The 19,102-nt window shown below is 52.4% G+C and overlaps 1 protein-coding gene across 3 annotated transcripts in view; it reads right to left on the reverse strand.

Moving 5' to 3' along the window:
• Positions 1 to 19,102, reverse strand: part of GRK5 (G protein-coupled receptor kinase 5) — a 224,512-nt gene that overhangs the window by 52,277 nt on the left and 153,133 nt on the right. For 2 of the 3 annotated variants that reach the window (XM_060033979.1, XM_060033978.1), the window contains exons 3-4: positions 14,425 to 14,537; positions 2,689 to 2,766 (exon numbers count right to left, since the gene is read on the reverse strand). In XM_060033979.1, coding sequence (XP_059889962.1) covers positions 2,689 to 2,766; positions 14,425 to 14,537 — 191 coding nt within the window. Of the gene's footprint in view, positions 1 to 2,688; positions 2,767 to 14,424; positions 14,538 to 15,744; positions 15,805 to 19,102 lie in introns of all 3 variants that reach the window. The other variant, XM_060033980.1, reaches the window with a different exon arrangement.

Here is a 19,102-nt window from a genome sequence, read left to right on the forward strand (position 1 = left end):
CCCGGGCCATAACATATGCTGTGGTTTAAATTTTTTAAATTGAGGAACTTAAGGAAAAAATGCTGGCAAGCTCTGAGGCACCTGTGAAACGGTCTGAGCTGCCGGGGAGGCTGGGCCCCACCCCTCCAGGAGATAGAGGCAGCGCTGAGCAGGGGTAGGGAGGGGCCCCGACTGGGGTCTGTGAGAAGAGGCTTCTGGTCAAGGTCGGCCGGCGGGGGCGGGGGGGAGAGGGAAATGGCCCCTGCAGCAGCCCTTGGATAGGCCAAGCGAGGCAGCAAGGCCAGGCAAAGGAACAACCTCATCCTCACCACGGATCCTGGCCAGGCCAGCAGATGCGCGGGGCGGGCGGTGGACACAGTGCAGCACAGGGGCAAAGCCAGAGGCTCTGGGATCACCGCGACCTGGGCTCAACTCCCAGCTGTCGCCTGGGACAGTGACAGCACCTCCTGAGGCTCCGTGTCCGCGCAAGACGGAGCCAATAGAATCACATCACACGGTTGACAGCAAGACTAGGTGAGGCTGTGCCTGCACACACTGGGTCCTCAGTATACGTTAGTTGCCACTGTTTGAGGGGGAACCCCAGCAGGCGGGCAGCCTGAAAGGGGGGCGCAGATGGAGAACCGGACGGACAAAGCTGAGCCACTGTGGAAACCACCTTGGCCGAGGGCAGCAAGAGTCTATCAGCCGCGCGGCCGTAGCAGGTCACTCCCTGCTCTAGGCCCCGGCAGCCGCCTGTAAACAGGGCTGTCTATCCACCTCTCATCTCATGAAGGCCGGAACCGTCACAGATAGTGTCTAGTTGGTGTCTGGCTTGCTTTAGGTGCTCAGCACTGAGCTGTTCTCTTCCCCCGGGGGTGTTTACGCCCCTCAGGCCTGTTATGCCCGGAGTGGACTCCCTGTGTCAAGTGGTGGCCAGGAGACCGAAAACATCCCTGCAGCCTCTCAACAGGTCAGCGGCTGCGACTGCGGGCAAAGGGGGACCCTGCTCAGACACGTCTCCTCCTTGACCATTTTCAACCTAAAGACTTTCAGGCCCGTACCTGGAACAAAGCGAGGCCACGCAGCCTGGTGGCCCTGCAGATGGGGAGGGCAGCCAGGTGTGCCCAGCGCCACGCCTTGTGCAGAGCAAGCCAGCCCTGTCCAGCGTCTGGAGGAGTTTATGAACATGAATCCACTCGCTTCTGAAAAGTGCAAAGGCCCTGGGGTTGCCTGCCATTCCATTAAGAGGTGTGTATGATTACGACGGCAGCAGAAGCAGAAAAGGGAAGCAACTGGGGGTGGTGTCTCAGCAGGAGCAGGGGAAAGGGACACGGAGACGCCTGTGGGGTGAGGTTGGGCTGGCCGCCGGCAGGCCATGGAGGCGAGCACACCTGCTCCGGAGCAAGGCTCAGTGTGGCATGGGCGGTCCTCGTCACGCACTCAGGCCCCTGGGACCTCCCTAACATCCCAGGGGGCAGCGAGGGTGTGAGGTGGGAGCAGAGCTGCCAAGGACCTGTGACCCCTGCTGAGAACAACAAGGTGACTCAAGGGACTTCCGTGCTGTGTGAATAAAATATATAAGACTGTGAAGAGGGGCTTCCCTGGCGGCGCAGTGGTTGAGAATCCGCCTGCCAATGCAGGGTACACAGGTTCGAGCCCTGGTCTGGGAAGATCCCACATGCCGCGGAGCAACTACGCCCGTGAGCCACAACTACTGCGCCTGCGCGTCTGGAGCCTGTGCTCCGCAACAGGAGAGGCCGCGACAGTGAGAGGCCCGCGCACCGCGATGAAGAGTGGCCCCCGCTCGCCACAACTAGAGAAAGCCCTCGCACAGAAACGAAGAACCAACACGGCCAAAAATAAATAAATAAATTTTTTCTTTTAAATGAAGCTAATTAAAATGAAGCTTTAAAAAACAAAACAACAACAAAAAAACTGTGCAGAAACCATCCATATGTACAGGGAGAGGAGGAGGCCTGGCTGTAAACTCGGAAGGAGCGACTGTGGGTTTAATCCCCTCGTGTCACCCTGGATGCCTTCAGCAGGGGCTTTCAGCAGCCCACCTGCTGCTGGAGGAGCTGGTGTGTGTGAGCTGGACTCCTTGTGTCCACAGTCCCGCCTCTGACTCCTGAGTGGAACTCAAGCTGAGGGGCTGTAGCATCCACGTTTAACTGCATCCAGCGCCCGTGCCCCCGTGAGTGCACACAGGCCACGGGGGGGACCCCAGTCCTGAGGCCCTTGAGCGTCCTCCAGAACACTTCAGAGTATGCTGCATCCTGCTGTGTGTTCAGCTGACTTTGCCTCTGCCGGCGCGGCTTCAGCCAGCCCCTTTCCTTCCCATCAGCCCTGGCCCCTTCCCGTCACGCTGACCTCTCAGAGCCACCCCTGCTGTGCCCTTTCTTCGGGGCACTCCGATCCCTGCCTCAGCCGAGCCTCCACCTGTCCTGCCACAAACGCCTGGGTGTGAACAGTGGGAAGTATGAGGGCCCCTGGAGGGGACTGGGCCCCCAAGCAGCGGGCCTCCCCACCCCAGGCCTGGTGTGGCCTGGACCACTGCCTTGGCCTGGCCAGGCTTGGGTGCCTCTGGAGGAGGATGAGAATTCTGGATCTGGAGACCAACGGCAACACCGGCTGGGCACTCCTCACATGGCCTGGCACAAACCTGGGGGCCCATATTCCTCCTGCTTTGGGGTTTGGGCAGCCTCTTACCTTTGGGGTGAGGTACTTGGTCATAATTTCCTTCCCTTTTTCTCCCAGTTTTTCATCCGGAGTAACTTCATATTCTGCCTAAAACAGAAGAAGGAAAAGAGCAATAGATTTGTTCACGACCTTCTCATAGTTGTAGAACCTTAGAGGCCCCTGGAGAAGACACCCTGGAGGTCACGTGATCAATCCCCTCCTTCTACAGGGCAGGGACTGAGGCCCAGAGACGGGAGGAGCCCTGACGTCCAGTCCAGCCTCCGCTGCTCCACCGTGGACACATGCTCAGAACTGGGGCGGCACATAAGAATCACGGGGGAGCCAACGATGGTGCTCGGGCCCTGCCCCATGCCCATGGAGTCAGACCCTCTGGCGATGGAGGCCAGGCACCCAGGCAGCTGGGGTTGAGAACCACCGGCTTAGGAAAATCAAAGGAAGCTGCTGGAAAGTAACTGGAGCCACCAACCTGGAAGATCCTCGAGAGAGGCTGCCTGAGGTCACACACCTTACAAGCCGTGTGACCTCGGACTGTTTCCTCAACCTCTATACAGTGCAGATGGAAAAAGCACCTACGTGTAGGGTGATTGTGCAGAGAGAACGTGACAGAGACGGGCACATAATAAATACTCATTGTAATGACTACACCTTGCAAGAGAAGACAATAATACGCATTCCGTAGCTTTTACAGCTTTTCAGTTTACAAAGGGAACATACAGAGATATTTCAAATGCTCTTACATGAACCTAAAAAGAGCCCAGGTAGTGACACAGGAGGGAAGGGGCTGCTGTCACACCCCTTCATCTGCAAACAAAGAGCAGAAGGTTCAGCAGAGTCGCCCAGGGTCACTGGGAGGTGGGCGGGGGCGGGGGGGGGGGGGCAGGGGCGGGGCGCTGCAGCGAGGCGGCAGGGCTGGGACTTGGACCTCCAAGCCCAGACCTCTTTCTCAACAACACCAAGGAACTTAGGACCCTGATGGCTGGCCAGGCCAGTGGGACCCGGGCTCTAAAGAAAGAAGTGAGGCCTCATAAGACAGACTGTGTTATCTTCCTTGACCCGAGAGAGGCTCCTTCACTGGCATCTGACCCACTTGCTAAGCGGGTAAAAGGCCTCCTCGAGTTAAGGAAGAGCTTGGGTGAGCTTGCCCTTCTCATTTAAACAAGGGAACTAATTGCAAGTTGTTTATAACCATTTCAAAATCCACCACCCAAGGACTTGTCAGCCTCCGTCCAAAAGTACAGCTATTTCAAAAGAGACAGGAAATGACATCAGCACAGAGGGACTGAAACTCCTTCCCCAGCCACCTCGCTGTGAAGTCAGACCCCAACCTCCGCCCCCCACCCCCTGGCCTGGTTCAAAGCAACCTCTCAATCCAGTGTCTAGGGTCCAATTTCTCCCCAGCCCAGCCTGGAAGACCCTCCCGGGCTGGAGCTGCAACTCTAAAGGGGCTGAGGGTTCTAGAGTACAACTGCCCCCCTATTTTCCAGGGGGGAGAAGAGAAGCTCCCAGTGTCCAGCCACCCTGGAAACCCCTCCTGGTGGTCTGGCGCTATGGGAATTTACCCAGACTGCTTTGCAGGGCCCAGGCCACAGGCAAATGCCCGACTACCTTTTGGGGGTAACTCAATCCCATGCAGAACCCTGGATTTGCACTGTCCCAAAACACATCTGTGAAGAAGGCTCTATTTAACCAAATGGAGGCCTAAGGCTCACTAATCAGCCTCAGTAACCAGCTGAAAATATTATTGCTCTGGGTACTAAAACCCACGTTAAAAAAATAACATCCCTTTCAGGTCAGCTCCCTCCCAGCAGAGGCCCGGCTGGGCAGCTGGGCGCCACAGTTCCACAGGGCGGCAGCCGGGAGCACGCGGGGACAGGCATCCCCGGCCCGGCATCAAAAGGCCTTTCTTTGAGAGTCCATGTCAGGTCGCCACCACTTGAAGAGCATTTGTGTTGGGAGGCAGAAAACCAACAGAAGGCTTCCAGCTGGGCTTTCCACACCGATTAAGTCACCTGGAGTGACAGGCCAAGTCTCCACGGTGACCCCCGAGAGGGGCTCATGGGGGACCCGTCCTGAGAGGCCACCTACAGAGAAAAAGCACCATGGCAGCTCGGCTGGGCAGAGCTCAGGCCGATCACACAACCAGAGGCGGGGGACCACCCGGGAACCCGCTGCTACGGGAACACCCTTGCCCAGGTAGTCGGCCAAAGCTGCTGAAATCAGCTTCAACCAGAAAACATAGACAGCAAATAAGAGGCTGGGCTGGGCCAGCAGCCTAGAATTTTACTATTAGAGTGGGCTCTGGAAGCGGCAGCCCGACAATGACTTCAACGAACAGAGAGGTGAACCACATGCCAGGATGCCCCCGTGACCTCCATCCGTGAGAATTCCCTCCAACCAGGGAGGGTGGTGGGCTTGTCCCCTCCTCCCAACAGAGGGGACACACATTGTCCTCCCTGCCGTGTTGCCCATCTGAAACCTTCTCCTGCCCAGAGCTCAACCCTAACAGCCAGAGCGCCAAAGAGCTCCTGTGCCAGTCCACGCAGAGGGTATTTCTCTTCCCCAGATACATCCATGGTGCCAACGGAGGCAGGCATTTAATGAGCCTTCTCTTTGCACTGTGATTTATGCCAAACACAGGAATGGCCTTTGGGGAGGAGATGCTGTAACACAAAGAGCAGAATGCTACATTGAGTTTAAGGCTAAAAGAATTATTTACGTATCTGTACTTGCCAAAGAGTATAAACATCTGTGTACATCCTAGTTTATAAACCTAATATTTCATTCTCTCTCTTGGCTGGCTCTAATTGCATCATCCATCTCAGAAAATGCTAATAAAAATACGTCCTCTATTAAAACACATTTCCCTCAGATGAGTTTTTAAAAACATGAAGACTGCAAACCGGTGCAAGGGGCCCTGCCACGTTTCCACAGAAGCCGGCACTGCTTTACAGAGCGAGTCTGAGCTGAATTCCTCTCGGCCTCTGACCAACTCAAGATGTCACCTCCTCGTCCCGGGAGCCCTTCTCCTGCCCTGGCAGGAAGATGAAATCAGAGAGGCTGAGGTCTCGCCACCTCCGGCTGCTGTAATTACCGATGTGGTCAGCTTTTCCAGAGTCCTCGCAGCAGGGACAAGTGACACGCCCGGCTGGCAGGGCTGCTCCCCATGGCTCTTTCTGGAGAAACACCCGGCTCCTCCCACCTTGGCCTCAGCGTCTTGCTGGTGCCCGACCATGGGGGTGGGGGTCTCCGTTTGCCCCTCTGGAGTCACTCCCCACCCTGCGGGCCCCCTCGCCGCCTGGGCACCCGGGTTCCTGGACCCCCTTCTGAAGACCCAGCTCCTGCAGCTGCCTTCTCCCACTCCTTCCTGTATCGGCCCCTCCCCTGTCCCTGCAGAGCTGCAGGTGTGTACATCAGCCAGTACTGCTTTCCCTGCTCTGCCCAGCACTCTGTCAACCGTCCTCATTAAACTCTAGTTCATTCACACATGAGCGAGCCATCCATCTCCGGCCAGGCCCCTCACTGATGCCTGAACAATCCTTCAGATGGCTGGCATCGCCTGCCCCCTCCCAGCCCCCCCAGCGAGAATGAAGAATGGGGGTGAGACTGCAGATGGGGGTGTCCCCCCGGGGCCCCAGCATCAGATGGGCCTGGTCAGTTCCATAGCCTGTGCCCACCTGGGCAGACAGAGTGTTCTCTGGTCTCTGGCTGCCATGTGAGGAGCCCTCGGGCCTGGGTCAGGAAGGGATTCCATGGCCCAGGTTTCAATGGGATGGGCCCAGAGAAAGAAGGGAGGAAGGAGAGGACCCCTGGCCACGCGGGGTACAGACAGAACGGTAGGAGTGACCCCAAGGTGGTGGCACCACGGCCACCAGCTTGAGAGACATATCTTGGCGGAGGCAAACTCAGAAAAGAAGTTAGGAGGAAAGGGTGCTGACCCTCTCTCGGGGCAGGGGTCGGGGGGAGGTGACAGATTTACCAGCCGCTGTCAGAGAGCACAGAGGGGCTGTGCTCTCACCTGCTGTGTGCCCATCATTCAGAGAGCCTCCGCCCGGAGTGGCTCTGTGCCACCCCCGCACCGCCCAGCTGGTCCTCCTCCTGCAGCCCCTGGAGTTATTTCTCTGTCCTTACTCCCTCCCGCGCTCATAAGGCCACCGTGCAAAGGTCTTTGGCTCTCCCTGTTACTCTTTCAATTCTAAGCGAAAAGAATCCCAACCTAGCCTAATTCAGGCAAAACCGTAATCTCTGGGCTCCTGGAACCCAAGGATGGGTTGAACAACCAAATTGTGGGGAAAATGGAAATGCAGCCTGGCCCAGAGCACCAGGAACCAGGGACATGAGCACTTCTGGAACCCACTCTCACCGAGGTATGTGTGTGTGTGTGTCTGTGTGTGTGTGTGTGTCTGTGTCTGTGTGTGTGTGTGTGTCTGTGTGTGTGTGTCTGTGTGTGTTGGCCTCATTCTCCCTCAGTGCTGCCTGGCTTGCTCCAGTGGTACGAAACCTAGCAGCCAGGTTTTTTTTATTCTAAGCCTCCTCTACCAGAGAAGGACTTCCCCTCAAATCTATAAACCCCAGAGAAAGGACTCATTGATCTGCACTGGCTCACAGACTCATCCCTGCTCCAATCAGCTGTGGTTTTCAGGCGACAGCATTAAGAACATGGCAGCTTCTACGAGAGCCATGTTGTCTGGGAGTACAGGTGGGACACCCAGGAGACTGGACAATCCCACAGATATCCAGCATATGAACCTACTTTTTTACAAGTGGTACTTTTTCAAGATGACCCTGCTCCCAGGCTTTACCAACTGCTCTGAGGGTCTTTATGTCCACCTGAAGAAAGATTACCACCCTCCACCCTCCCTCTTTTGGGAGATCACAGCAGTGATAGAAAGACAAAAATAAATACTGGGTATGATTCAAAAATAAGAGAAGCAGAATATTTAGTTCCGCTGGTGAGGCATTTCAATTCATTTTACAACAAAATTCCAGGATAACCGGACATATCTGAAACCAGGTGATAGCCCACTAATTTCACATGCCATAGTTCTGGGCTAGAGTGACTTTTAGCATTTCCTGATGTGAGACTCCATTTGTAGTCCATTTGTAGTCATATTTGTAGTTGCCAGTCTCCAAAATGCACACTTAACTAATCCTCACATCCTGCTATTCATGTTCTTGCGAAGGCTGTCTCCATACTGAATAGAGGACTAACCCATGTAACCACTACAGTATCAGGGATATGGCAGTATGGAACCTCTGAGACCAGGTTACAAAAGACACTGCAGCTTCTACCATGCTCTCTTGGATCACGTGCTCTGGGGAAAGCCAGCCATGTTGTGAGGACACTCAAGCAGCCCATGGAGAGGCTCCCATGGAAGACAGCTGAGGCCTCCAGCCAACATCCAGCACCAACCTGCCAGCCATGTGTGCAAGCCTGGAAACAGATCCAGCTTTCAGATGACTGCAGCCCCAGCCAATATCTTGATGTAACCTTTAGAGAGACCATAAGCCAGTAGCACCTCAGTTAACCCCTTCCAAATCCTTGACCCATAGAAACTATGAGATGACAAATGTTTATTGTTGCTTCAAGCTGTTAAGTTTTAGGTAATTTCTTACCCAGCAATAGATAACAAATACTTGACAGGTGTCTGAGCTTATAGCTAGAATCTCTTAGTTCATTAAAAAATGTTCTTTCTTTTTCAATCTTGCATTTAATCAGAAAGCAAGCTCCATGAGGGCAGGAACTTACTTCTCCTGCTCACTCTGTAGTTTCCAACTGCTAGAACAGAGTGTGACACACTGGAGACATCTCATAAATGTGTGTTGAGTAAATCTGGTTGAGTATCTGCCAAACCTCCCCTAATCCCAAAGAGAAGAGACCTGAAAACTTTAAGTTGCACCCATGCCTGGGGACGGGAGGGTTTCAAATGAGCTGAGATGCCATCAAGGCTCCCAGAAAACAATTTAGAGAAGAAGTACGTCAGTCTTTAAGAGGTCCATGGCCAGACCCTATTGGCCTGTGGAGGTTGACATGAGCCTGGAAGCCCTTCCAATCCCCTGACCCGCTAGGCAAATCTTCTTGGCCCTCCAGAAGCCAAATCTACTCAAGGCCTTGACTTGGGTCACTGACTCCATTTCCCTGGAAGGGAGGGCAATGGGGGAGTCCCTCTCAGGCTCCCAGAAGCTGCTTGACAACCAAGATTAAGGGATCTTAATCTTGCAGTCTGATGAATGATGCACAAACAGCTCTGCTGCCCCCAAATCACCCAGGCCCCATTTTAAAACAGCCGATGTCTTCTGCTTGACTCGAGAAACTCCGTCTTCAGGACTGTGCAGGGGAGCAGCCTTTCCTGGGGGCTACGTCAGAGCCGATGAAGACGGGTTTGTTTTAAAAAACTCCACTTGGTAGAAATTCAGCACAGAGGTGGGAACGGTGTGTATGGCTGTGACTGAGCCAGGGGCACTGGAGCGGCGTGCAACACCAAGGATGCCGCCACCTCCTCCCTCCTCGGAGTTCCAGTCAGGATGGAAGAAAAAAGGTATTTCAGACGAGCCTTGCGCCAGCCCTGGAAAACTCAGTAAAGTCTTCATGCGTAAAAGAGGTGTTCCAAAGCCTGTTCATTTGACACGTCAGGATGGGCAATGAAAGGCCTTGCTAATTCCCAGAGATGCAGACAGAAACGCGAGGGGATGGGGTGAGCCTCTCCCGAGGGGCGGCGGCGTTAAGGCATATGTAAGGAGCATCTGACGCGTCGACACAGGGAGCCAGACTCACATTTCCTTTCCAAAAGAGAGATCTTGGTACAGGCCCAGCAAAAGAGAACGTCTGCAGGACCAGAATGAAAATAGGCATCCACTGGATTTTTTTTCCTTCTTCTTTTCAAACTGGCTATAAACGTCTAATAAGACACGTGGCTGGAAAATTCCACTGGCTCCTGGGCTTAGCCTTGCCCTGCCCTGCCTCATCGACTCCCCAGACAGGTCCCAAAGCTGCCGATGCCTCATCTTTTCCAAGTGGGGAGGAGCCTTTGTCCAGGGCTCAGACTTTGATCCTCAGCTCCTCCATCCACGTTCACCTCCTTGGTGAGCTCATCCAGCCCGTGGCTCCAAGTACCAGCTACATGCTGACAACTCCCAATCTGCTATTTCCAGTCCAGACCACTCTCACAAACTCTGGATTCTGACACCCACCTCCACATGGACATCTCCACTGGGCCATCTGGTAGACGTCGGAAGCTGAGTGTGCCCCAGGTAAAGATTCTGACCTCCCCACAAACCAACCTCCCACAGCCCTACCCGCATTCCATCCTTCCACTGGTTCAGGTCAACACTCTGAAGTCATCACCAACTCTTCTCTCTCACCCCCAGGGCATCAGAAAATACTGTGAGCTCTGGTTCAAAACATGCCCCCAATCCTACCACTTGTCACCACGGCCGGCTGCTTCCACCCTGGCTTGAGCAACTACCCGCTCTCACCCATCAGAGCTCCCCACTCTGACCCTTGCCCCCCGCCATAGCCTTTTCCCAACACAGGAGCCAGAGGGATCCCTTAAAAACCTAAATCAGACCATGGCATTGCTCTGCTCCAAACCCTCCAGCGGCTCCCCTGCTTCACTCAAAGTCAGAGTTCTCTAATGGCACAAGGTCTTGGATGGTTGTCACCTCTCCTAGACCCCTCTGCCCTGGCTCCCTCCACTCCAGCCATGGACACCAGCTCCCAGTGAGTCCTGAGCATTGATCACCTGTCAGGTTCAGCGTTGCGAGGATGCAGAGATGATGAGCTATGTCTGTGCCACCCAGAGACTTCCAGTTAGTGGAGGAGAAAGGCACACAAATAGAGCCCTACTGGCTACATTCATCGGGCGTCTGTGACATGCCGGACGCTGCCCTGAGTGGCGTGAACTCATTCAATCTCTCCTCAACACGTCCACCACCATCAGATACAACTACGGCCCCGCTTACAGATGAGATATGGGGCACAGAGGGGTCAAGCACCTGCCCACGGTCTCCCTGGCAGCTGAGGTGGCACCAGCATTGCCTCAAGGTCTGTCTCAGGGGCCTGCACCCCCACCCCGATGCGCCATTGTGCCAGCACCGCGCAGTAATGAGGCTCAGGTGTGTGAGGCTCAGGTGTGTGTGGAGGCCTGGAGCAGAGGGCACGTGGGGAGAGAGGGCGGACGGGGAACGCTTCTGAGAGCAGCGTGCAGGGGGATGAGCTGGCACTCACCAGGCAGAGGGGGCCCGGGAGGCATTTCGAGTAGTGAGAGGGAGGGAGTCGGGGCTGAGAGACTTTAACCAGCCTGGCCAGTCAAAGCCTGGGTGGGCAGAGGCCTGCTGGTGGAAGGTCTAGGAGGGCAGCCTCAGAACTTGGACTTTTCTCTGGATGTCAGTGTTTCCCAACTCTGGACATACACACAGTACAGTCCTGAGAGATGTGAAAACTGCCAATGTCTGCTACAAACAGTGGCCAATCCAGTGGGAGGTAATGAACACCCCTAGTGCCAAACTGTAGTCTCTAAGTACCATTGCCCAGTAAAAGGAACCAGGGCTTCTTGGAGAAATGACAAACTCTAGGTGGAGGGCAGGAAACAAACAAGATGAGCCCGGAACACTGCATCACACCACACAGCAAGGAGGCTGCCAATAACCACTGGGGTCCTCTCAAGGGCCCAAAAGCCAACCTGAAGGGCTCCACAGACCAACAATGAAACCATGGAGCACCAATGCATCAAAATGCCCCATGTTTATCATTGGAGGATGCTAGTGAACCAATTTGGTGCTTTGAAAACATAAACATGGGGAAAGAATCAAGCAATTCCTATATGAACTTTACCATTGGGTAACCAAACAGTAATTGAAAGGAAGTGTTTCCCAGTTAGCAAATGAAGAAGGAATGACAGAATGTCGCCATGTCACAACCCCTAATTAATCAATAGATTTGGGTATTGAATATCTATGGCTGCTGCCATCTCAAAAAGACAGACACCAAATATTATACGTCCCCTAGCAGGGACTTCCCTGGTGGCGCAGTGGTTAGGAATCAGCAGGGACTTCCCTGGCGGCACAGTGGTTAGGAATCTATCTTCCAATGCAGGGGACACGGGTTGGATCCCTGGTCTGGGAACTAAGATCCTACATGCGGCGGGGCAACTAAGCCCGCGTGCCGCAACTAGAGAGAAGCCAGCGCACCGCAACGAGGAGCCCACACGCCACAATGAAGGATCCTGTGTTCCGCAGCTAAGACCCGACACAGCCAAAAATAAAATAAATAAATATATTTTTAAAAAGTCCCCTAGCAGAAGAGCCTGAAACCACTTATGAAGTCAGTCCCCTACCACCACCAGATTGAAACTAAATCTGACCAAGTTTCTAGATTCAATGAGCAATTTACAAGACATACAGAGGAACTTATTAAACGACACATGGGGGTGAGAACACAACATTCAGACTGTGGGACACTCTTGGAGAGGGTTATAAACTGTTAAGACGTGCATTTACAAAAAGCATGAGAATATCAGAAATTTGAACGCTGATGATATTTGATTATTAACACTGATTATGTGATGAGAGTAATAAATTATTTTTTTTAGCTGTGATAATGGCATTGTGGTTTTTTGGTTGAAGAGCCGTCATCATTTAGATATACATGCTGACATGTTCACAGATACAATGACATAAGTGAGGTCAGCTGCAAAATGTGCCGGAGGGGAGGATGTGGGTGAAACAAGGTTGGCCTTGAATCCATAATTGTTGGAGCAGCGTGCATGGGGGGTTCATTACGCTATTCTGTAGACTTTTACTTCTTATAGTTTGAAATTTTCCATAATAAAACGTTATGAAAATACCAGGCCCCATCCCCAGAGATTGAAATTAATGAGTCTGGGCTTCAGCTCAGGCATTGGTATCCTTTTTAAGGCTCCCCAGGTGTTTCTACTGCTCAGCTGAGGTTGAGATCTATGGTAATCACTTGTATGCGTCATGCGAGAGCCTGCGTGGAGACCAGGAGAGAGGTTGTAGAGGGAAGGGAACTGGGCTAGGAGGAGTCAGGAGCCAGGTACATGGTCCTTGATCCGGTTGGGGGAGGAATGACGAGAGGGAGGGGTCAAGAACAATGCAAAGATTTCGGGGGTGGGTGATGGAGGCGTGCTGGTCACTGGAATAGGGAACATGTCAGGGCTGGTAGCCGTGGGGAGCTGGGGGAGGGTGCTGAGTTTGTTAAGGATGCGTTGACTTCAAGGGGCCCATGTGACTTCCGGTGGAGAAGTTCAGGGGACAGTTTGGCCAGTGGGTCTAGAGATCCACCTTGAGACCCTGAAGCAGACACAGAAGGTTGGGCCCCATAGGGCTGTCCCGCACACCAAGCTGGAGGTCAGGATGGCTGCAGCCAATGATGGCATTAGGGCCTCTAGGAAACAACAGCACCTTGGCCCCCTGCCTTGGAAAGGGGGGGCCCAAGTGACCCCATTCCTTTCACGACTGACCGTGATTCATCTTTCACCTCCCCACTCCTTCTCTACCTTCCTTGGACAGACACCCAAAGGGCAGTAGGCCAGGCTGAGGTGCCCCGTCCTCCCAAGCAAGTGTTGAGGAACTCCTGTGTGTTCCTACGTCCTGTCCTAAAAGCCCACACAGATCAATCAGCATTTGTTTTTTGGTTTTTTTTTAAATTGACGTATAGGCGATTTACATTTCAGGCATATAGCAAAATGATTCAGTTATATATATGCACACATATATATTCTTTTTCAGATTCTTTTCCATTATAGGTTATTACAAGATATTAAATATAGTTCCCTGTGCTATACAGTAGGTCCTTGTTGTTTATCTGTTTTAGATATAGTACTGTGTATCTGTTAATCCCAAATTCCCAATTTATCCCTTCCCCTCCTTTTCCCCTTCGGTAACCTTAAGTTTGTTTTCTATGTCTGCGAGTCTATTTTTGTTTTGTAAATAAGTTCATTTGTATTATTTTTTTACATTCCACGTATAAGTGATATCATATGATATTTATCTTTCTCTGACCTACTTCACTTAGTATGATCATCTCTAGGTCCATCCATGTTGCTGCAAATGGCATGATTTCATTCTTTTTTATGGGTGAGTAATATAGCATTTGTTAAACAAATGAACGACCAGTACATCTGAAGGAAGTCCCCGTGGTGTCAGTCACAGCTGTGTATGCCAGCAGCCAGCGCAGCGCAGCCAGCAGCTGTCAGATTGCCTTGAAATGGCCAACACGTGTTCCTCCCACAAACGTTTACTGAATGCCTGTATGGGCTGGGCACAATGCCAGGCAGAGGTGAACTGGAAGCCCAGGGCCCTGGCCTCAGGGAGCTTGCATTCTAGTGGGGAAGCAGACAGTAAACAAGCACACAAAGAAACACAAGCTTTGGGATTTTAGAAAACGGGTTCTCAGCTGGAAGAAGGGGCCTGGGAATCCAACACCTTGGGGTGTTGGGAAAACCACCCAACTTCCTAGGTACTACTTCACAATAACCCAGGCTCCCAGAATCAGAGAACTGACAGAACCTCGTGTTAAAGCAGCGGCAACCGAGGCCCAGAGTGGGAGCTGGCCCCGCAGGTCATGCAGCAGGTGGTGACCTGGAGACGAGTCTGCACCGGCAGTCTCTTAAGCAACAAGTTTGTTCTGTATCCACGTAAGCCACGTGGTCTATCTTTTCCTTTGGACAAAAACGATCGCTGATCACAAAGGACCAAAGGGCTCTTCCCCCCAGCGAAGGGACTTACCACTGAGTCCAGGAACTGAATGTAAGACTCCAGCCCAGGTCTGGTTTCGCAGAACTGCCGGAAAAGCAGCCTCCCAATTGGCTGCTTGTCACATAAACTGCAGTAATCTCTCTCTAGAGGTAAGAAAAGAAGAATATGGTGAGACCCCAGAAAGGGCCAGACAGAGCCACCAACCCACACCTGGGTTCTTGCCTCAGACAGATGGAGCAAGGTGATCGGCAAACTCCCAGGACCCTTTATCCACCTCCAGGCTCTGCAGACTCAGAAGAGTCAAGGTCAGTGTAGAAAGAGGAGCCAGTTATGACCTTGCCTCTACTCCCCAGCCCACTCCCTTTCCAGTGTCCTGATTTCTGTACGGAGATGCTAGCAGCTCTGGGGACTAAGGCTCTGCCCCTGACTGCCTGATCCGCATGTCACATTCCGTGGTTACAGGGACTGACTGGATAAGGGTGGTGGGCATGTAACCCAAGCCAGTAAAATCAGCACGAACCACAGACGTCGCCTGGGCACGTTAAGCCAAGGTGCTCCCTCCTCCTCTGGTACTGGGGTGCATGGGTGTGAGGCCAGGGTTTGCTGCAGTGTTCTTGACACCACACAACAAGCTGCTGGGAGGATAAGGTTGACAGACAGAGGAAGTCAGAGCTGGGAAAATGATGAGTAGGTGCTCTGGTGAAGTTATGAACCTCTGGATCACACTATGCCTGCAGCCCAAACCACATCTGAAAGGCTTATTTATGAGCATTATTTAGGGCAATTTGAAAAAACTTTAAAATGACTTGTAATTCAAATATTCTAATGAATACAGTAAACAAAATTTCGTATTTGCCCAATTGGAGCAAAGCCCAGTCTTAGAATGCTTCAAACTATGAAAACCCTGTATTTTCCAGCTGAGGAGCTAGAGGCACAGAGACAGGATGTGACCAGACCTCAGCCACTCAGTAGCCAAGAGAGTTCTGAAGAGGAAATAACAGTGCAAGACTCAAAGCACAGAGGCCTAGAGACCAGGGTTCTAGCTAATGACTTGCTGTGTGACTTCAAGCAACACACTTGCCCTCTCTGGGCCTTACTCTTCCTCTCGATAATGAAGATGCATGTTGGAGGTAAGTTGGGAGGGTCCCTTCTGCTTCTTCCTGCAATGACTCTGCAAGAGGCTTTCTCTGGGCAGAAAGATGCTCAAAGGTCTGGCTGAGACTTGTTGCCTCAGACCCTCCAGAGCACTGAAAATTCGCCCTTTGATTTTGTGGCTGCACCAGGAAAACTCAGGTGACTTCGTGGGGAAACCAGGAAGAGGGTGAGGCAGACCTCAGTTAGAAGAGCTACCTGGGAGGATGGAATGACTGTATCCTTGCCAACTGTAGAGGAGGAGCCAGGAACCGCCCCCTGGAGATATGGAAAACAACAAGGAGACAGGAACAGAACCATCACGCCCACTCATTGTCATACCCAAAGAGTTTATCCACAGAGGTACAGCCATTACTTGTAGGGAGGGTGGTGGCTGTGAGCAAGGGCTCTGGAGCTAAACTCAGATTCAGATCCCAGCCTCACTACTCACTGCCTGTGTGCCCCAGGGCAACTGACCTGACACATTATCCCTCAGTTTCCTCATCTGTAAACTGGGAACAGTCATCGTACTATCTCTTAGGAGCAGTGAGAGCCTGGCACAAAGGAATTGCTTAATAAACACCGTCTGTTATCATCGTGGAGGTGGGGATTTTGGTCTGTTCCATCTCCCTTCCTTTGGGGAACCTCCTCTCTGTGAGTCTGCAAAATACCATCATAGGGTCCTAAGGGAGCAACTCCTCCCAAGCCCCAGGGATGGGCACGTGACTCAGTCCTGGCCAATCAGAGCCCTCTGTTTCATGGCCACAATGATCGGTTCAGGGCAGGTGACCCAGGGGGCCTTGGAGTCCTTCCAGGGTTTTTGGTAGAACTTCCAGAAAAGACACTTGTTCCTCTCTGGGATGACAAGGCCTTAGGACTGGTCAGCCAAGAGTTGCCACAACTGTCTTTCCCACCAGCAAGAGCCCATGGAGAATGAAGCCAGTGCAAGGGAAGGACAGCTGAGTGAGGAAGAGAAGCCTGGAGCTGTGAATATCACAGGAGTCCCAGAAAGGCAGCCTACTGAGGCCCGCCCAGTGCCTGCACCTTTAGCCATCTGTCTTTGCTTAAGCCAGTTGGTGTTGGGTTTTTGTCTCTTGCAACTGAAAGAACAACTGACTGGGGCTGGAGAGTTTTATAGCCCATTTCTCCTTTCATGGGTAAACTGCTTGAGGGCAAGAATGGTTTTTGTAGGAATCCACCAGTGGTAAGTACACCTTGTATCAGAAGGCACTCACAAATTTCTCATTCTCTCTTGAGAGGATACTTCGGTCAAGTGGATGAGGCACCTTGCAAGTCTCCCCTTGGCCCGCTCCTCAACTGGTTTGGGGGCTGAAACTAGCCTTGAACTATTGCCTTAACTCAGCTTACCTTTCCATGCACAGATTGTTCGGGAATAGCCACTCCAACAAGCATTTAACTCACCTCATTGTGTGCCAGGATTGGTGGGGGTCGGGAGTGGGGGGAATGGGACATGGTCCCAGCCCTCAGCGATCTTGGATTCTGTTGGAAAGGGGGTGTGTGGGGAGGTAGGCAGACAAGATCCCAAGTGACAGTAATAAAATGTCAAGTTGTCATCAGCCACAGGAGGGAGTCTGGGTTGGAGGGAGCCAGGAGGGTGACAGGTCTGGAGCCCGCACCTGTTAGCACGATGCCCTACAGACACAGCCTGCGTTCTCACCACCTCCCACTCAGCCTGATCCCCCAAGGAGAGGAAAACAAACTTCCCTGTCCTTCCCCAGTCAGCTGAGCTTCCCCAGCACAAACACAGAACAAAGGAAATTACCTTGTGTGAAACTCCCGTTTTATTCAATTATGGCAGAGAGCGCCACATTGCTTATGTGATTTGAGCAAGGGGCCCTCCCCCATTTCCAAAAGCAATTATGAGATTTCATGTACCATATTGTGATTCCTCAAGGGTTCATCTGACAGGATTTTTTCTCTCCATATGGCGTGTGCTGTCAGTATGGAAACAAAGCCGTTATAAACTCACAGCACAGTAAACACCATGTGATTCCAACACAAGCTGTCAGCACCTCAGTTCTGTGCCTCTCCCAGCTGTACAGAGGATCCCAGGCAAGAAAGCCATGCGTTGGAAGCCCAGGAAGAAAGAAGAGGATCAGTAATCATCTATTTGGATGTCTTCTCAGCTTTAAATAAAGATAAATGGGCTTATCCTCTGAGGAAGCACCACCACCACTAAAATCAAAGTGCAAAGTCTGCAATTCCTTTAGAAATGGAGAACGAGGCCACAGAAGAAAGAATGTGAATTTGGGATTTGACCAAGGTGACAGGAAAAGGCGCAGATTCAAAGTTCTTAATGCGTCAAGGGCAAGTCTGAGGGGCAGGTCACTTCGGGAAAGTCAGAGGACACTGAAATTGAAAGCACAAGTTGCTCTGTAATACATCTTCAGAGCAGATCCTTTCTAGTCGGTTTCTAAGGAAGCCAGCCATGCTGTAGAAATACAGCTTGGAAGTGCCCTGCCCACAGCCCGTCTCCCAAGGGTGTCCTGTTTGGGTTAGTGGGGAGGAGTACCCAACACAGAGGGGCAGGGCTCTCCCTGTCTCTGAATCTCTCTCTCAGGCTGGGAGGCCCCTGGGATGCTGTGTACACAGGCACACATGCACGGTCTACACACAAACATACACACCAGCTCTTCTGAATGTGAAAATCCTGCTTCTGGCCACATCCTTCATTGATCTTTCCTTCCAAGCCAGAAAGAGTCTGTCGTTATGTAAGATATGAGGGGCATCAGGCTCCCTGCCCCCAAAGTATTCACCAATCATCAAATCATTCTAGCCTTATTCTTTTGGATCCTTCATTCATTCAACAAACTCTGTTCCAAGGTCTCTTGCTTTTTGATACTAGAAGGTTCCTTCAATTTTCAGACTCTCTTATTGAATTGAACACCTGGGGGGGGGGGCGTTGTGGATGAGTGGGTGGGAGGAGACACACCTCATACCCATTGGCAGGTTAATGATCCAGAAACAGGCTTGGAGTTAACAGCTGGCGGTCAGCTGAGACCAAGAATAGGGGTGTGGTCTTTGTGATGTGACATTTGACCTTGGCTGCAGTAACATTGGTCTGGTGGACACAAAACTGAAGCATGTCCAGAGGAAGGTGATGGAAAAGGGGGTCCAGAAAGCCCATTATAAGCTCTGAACTTATAGTGCCCTGGATCAAGGGGCAGGCTGCCCCAGGGAGGGCTAGGGCCCACCAGCACCCAGGAGGATGGGGGGCAGATGTGCTGGAGAGGCAGCTGGGCTCAGACAGGAAAGGGCTGGACTCCAAGGCCAAGGAGACTGGAATGGATTCACTGTCCCACTGGGGCATCAATAATTTTAGAGCACAAATGATTCAAGTGCAGTGCATGGGAAGGTGGACAAAAATGGGGTGGAAGTCACGAGCCTGAGACATTTACGGAGGAGGTCACTGGTTTGGGAGCCATTCCCACCTGTGGTTCAAGCCCTGGCCTTTGGGCAGGGAGGGCGCAGCCCCTGTGGTTGTGATCCTGCTTTGGTGAGAAGCCGAACTGAACTGGCTTTAAGGAAACCACATGTCGTTTGCTTCTTCGAGGGC

Source organism: Delphinus delphis, chromosome 16 (assembly GCF_949987515.2).
Source record: "Delphinus delphis chromosome 16, mDelDel1.2, whole genome shotgun sequence".
Lineage (NCBI taxonomy): Eukaryota > Metazoa > Chordata > Mammalia > Artiodactyla > Delphinidae > Delphinus > Delphinus delphis.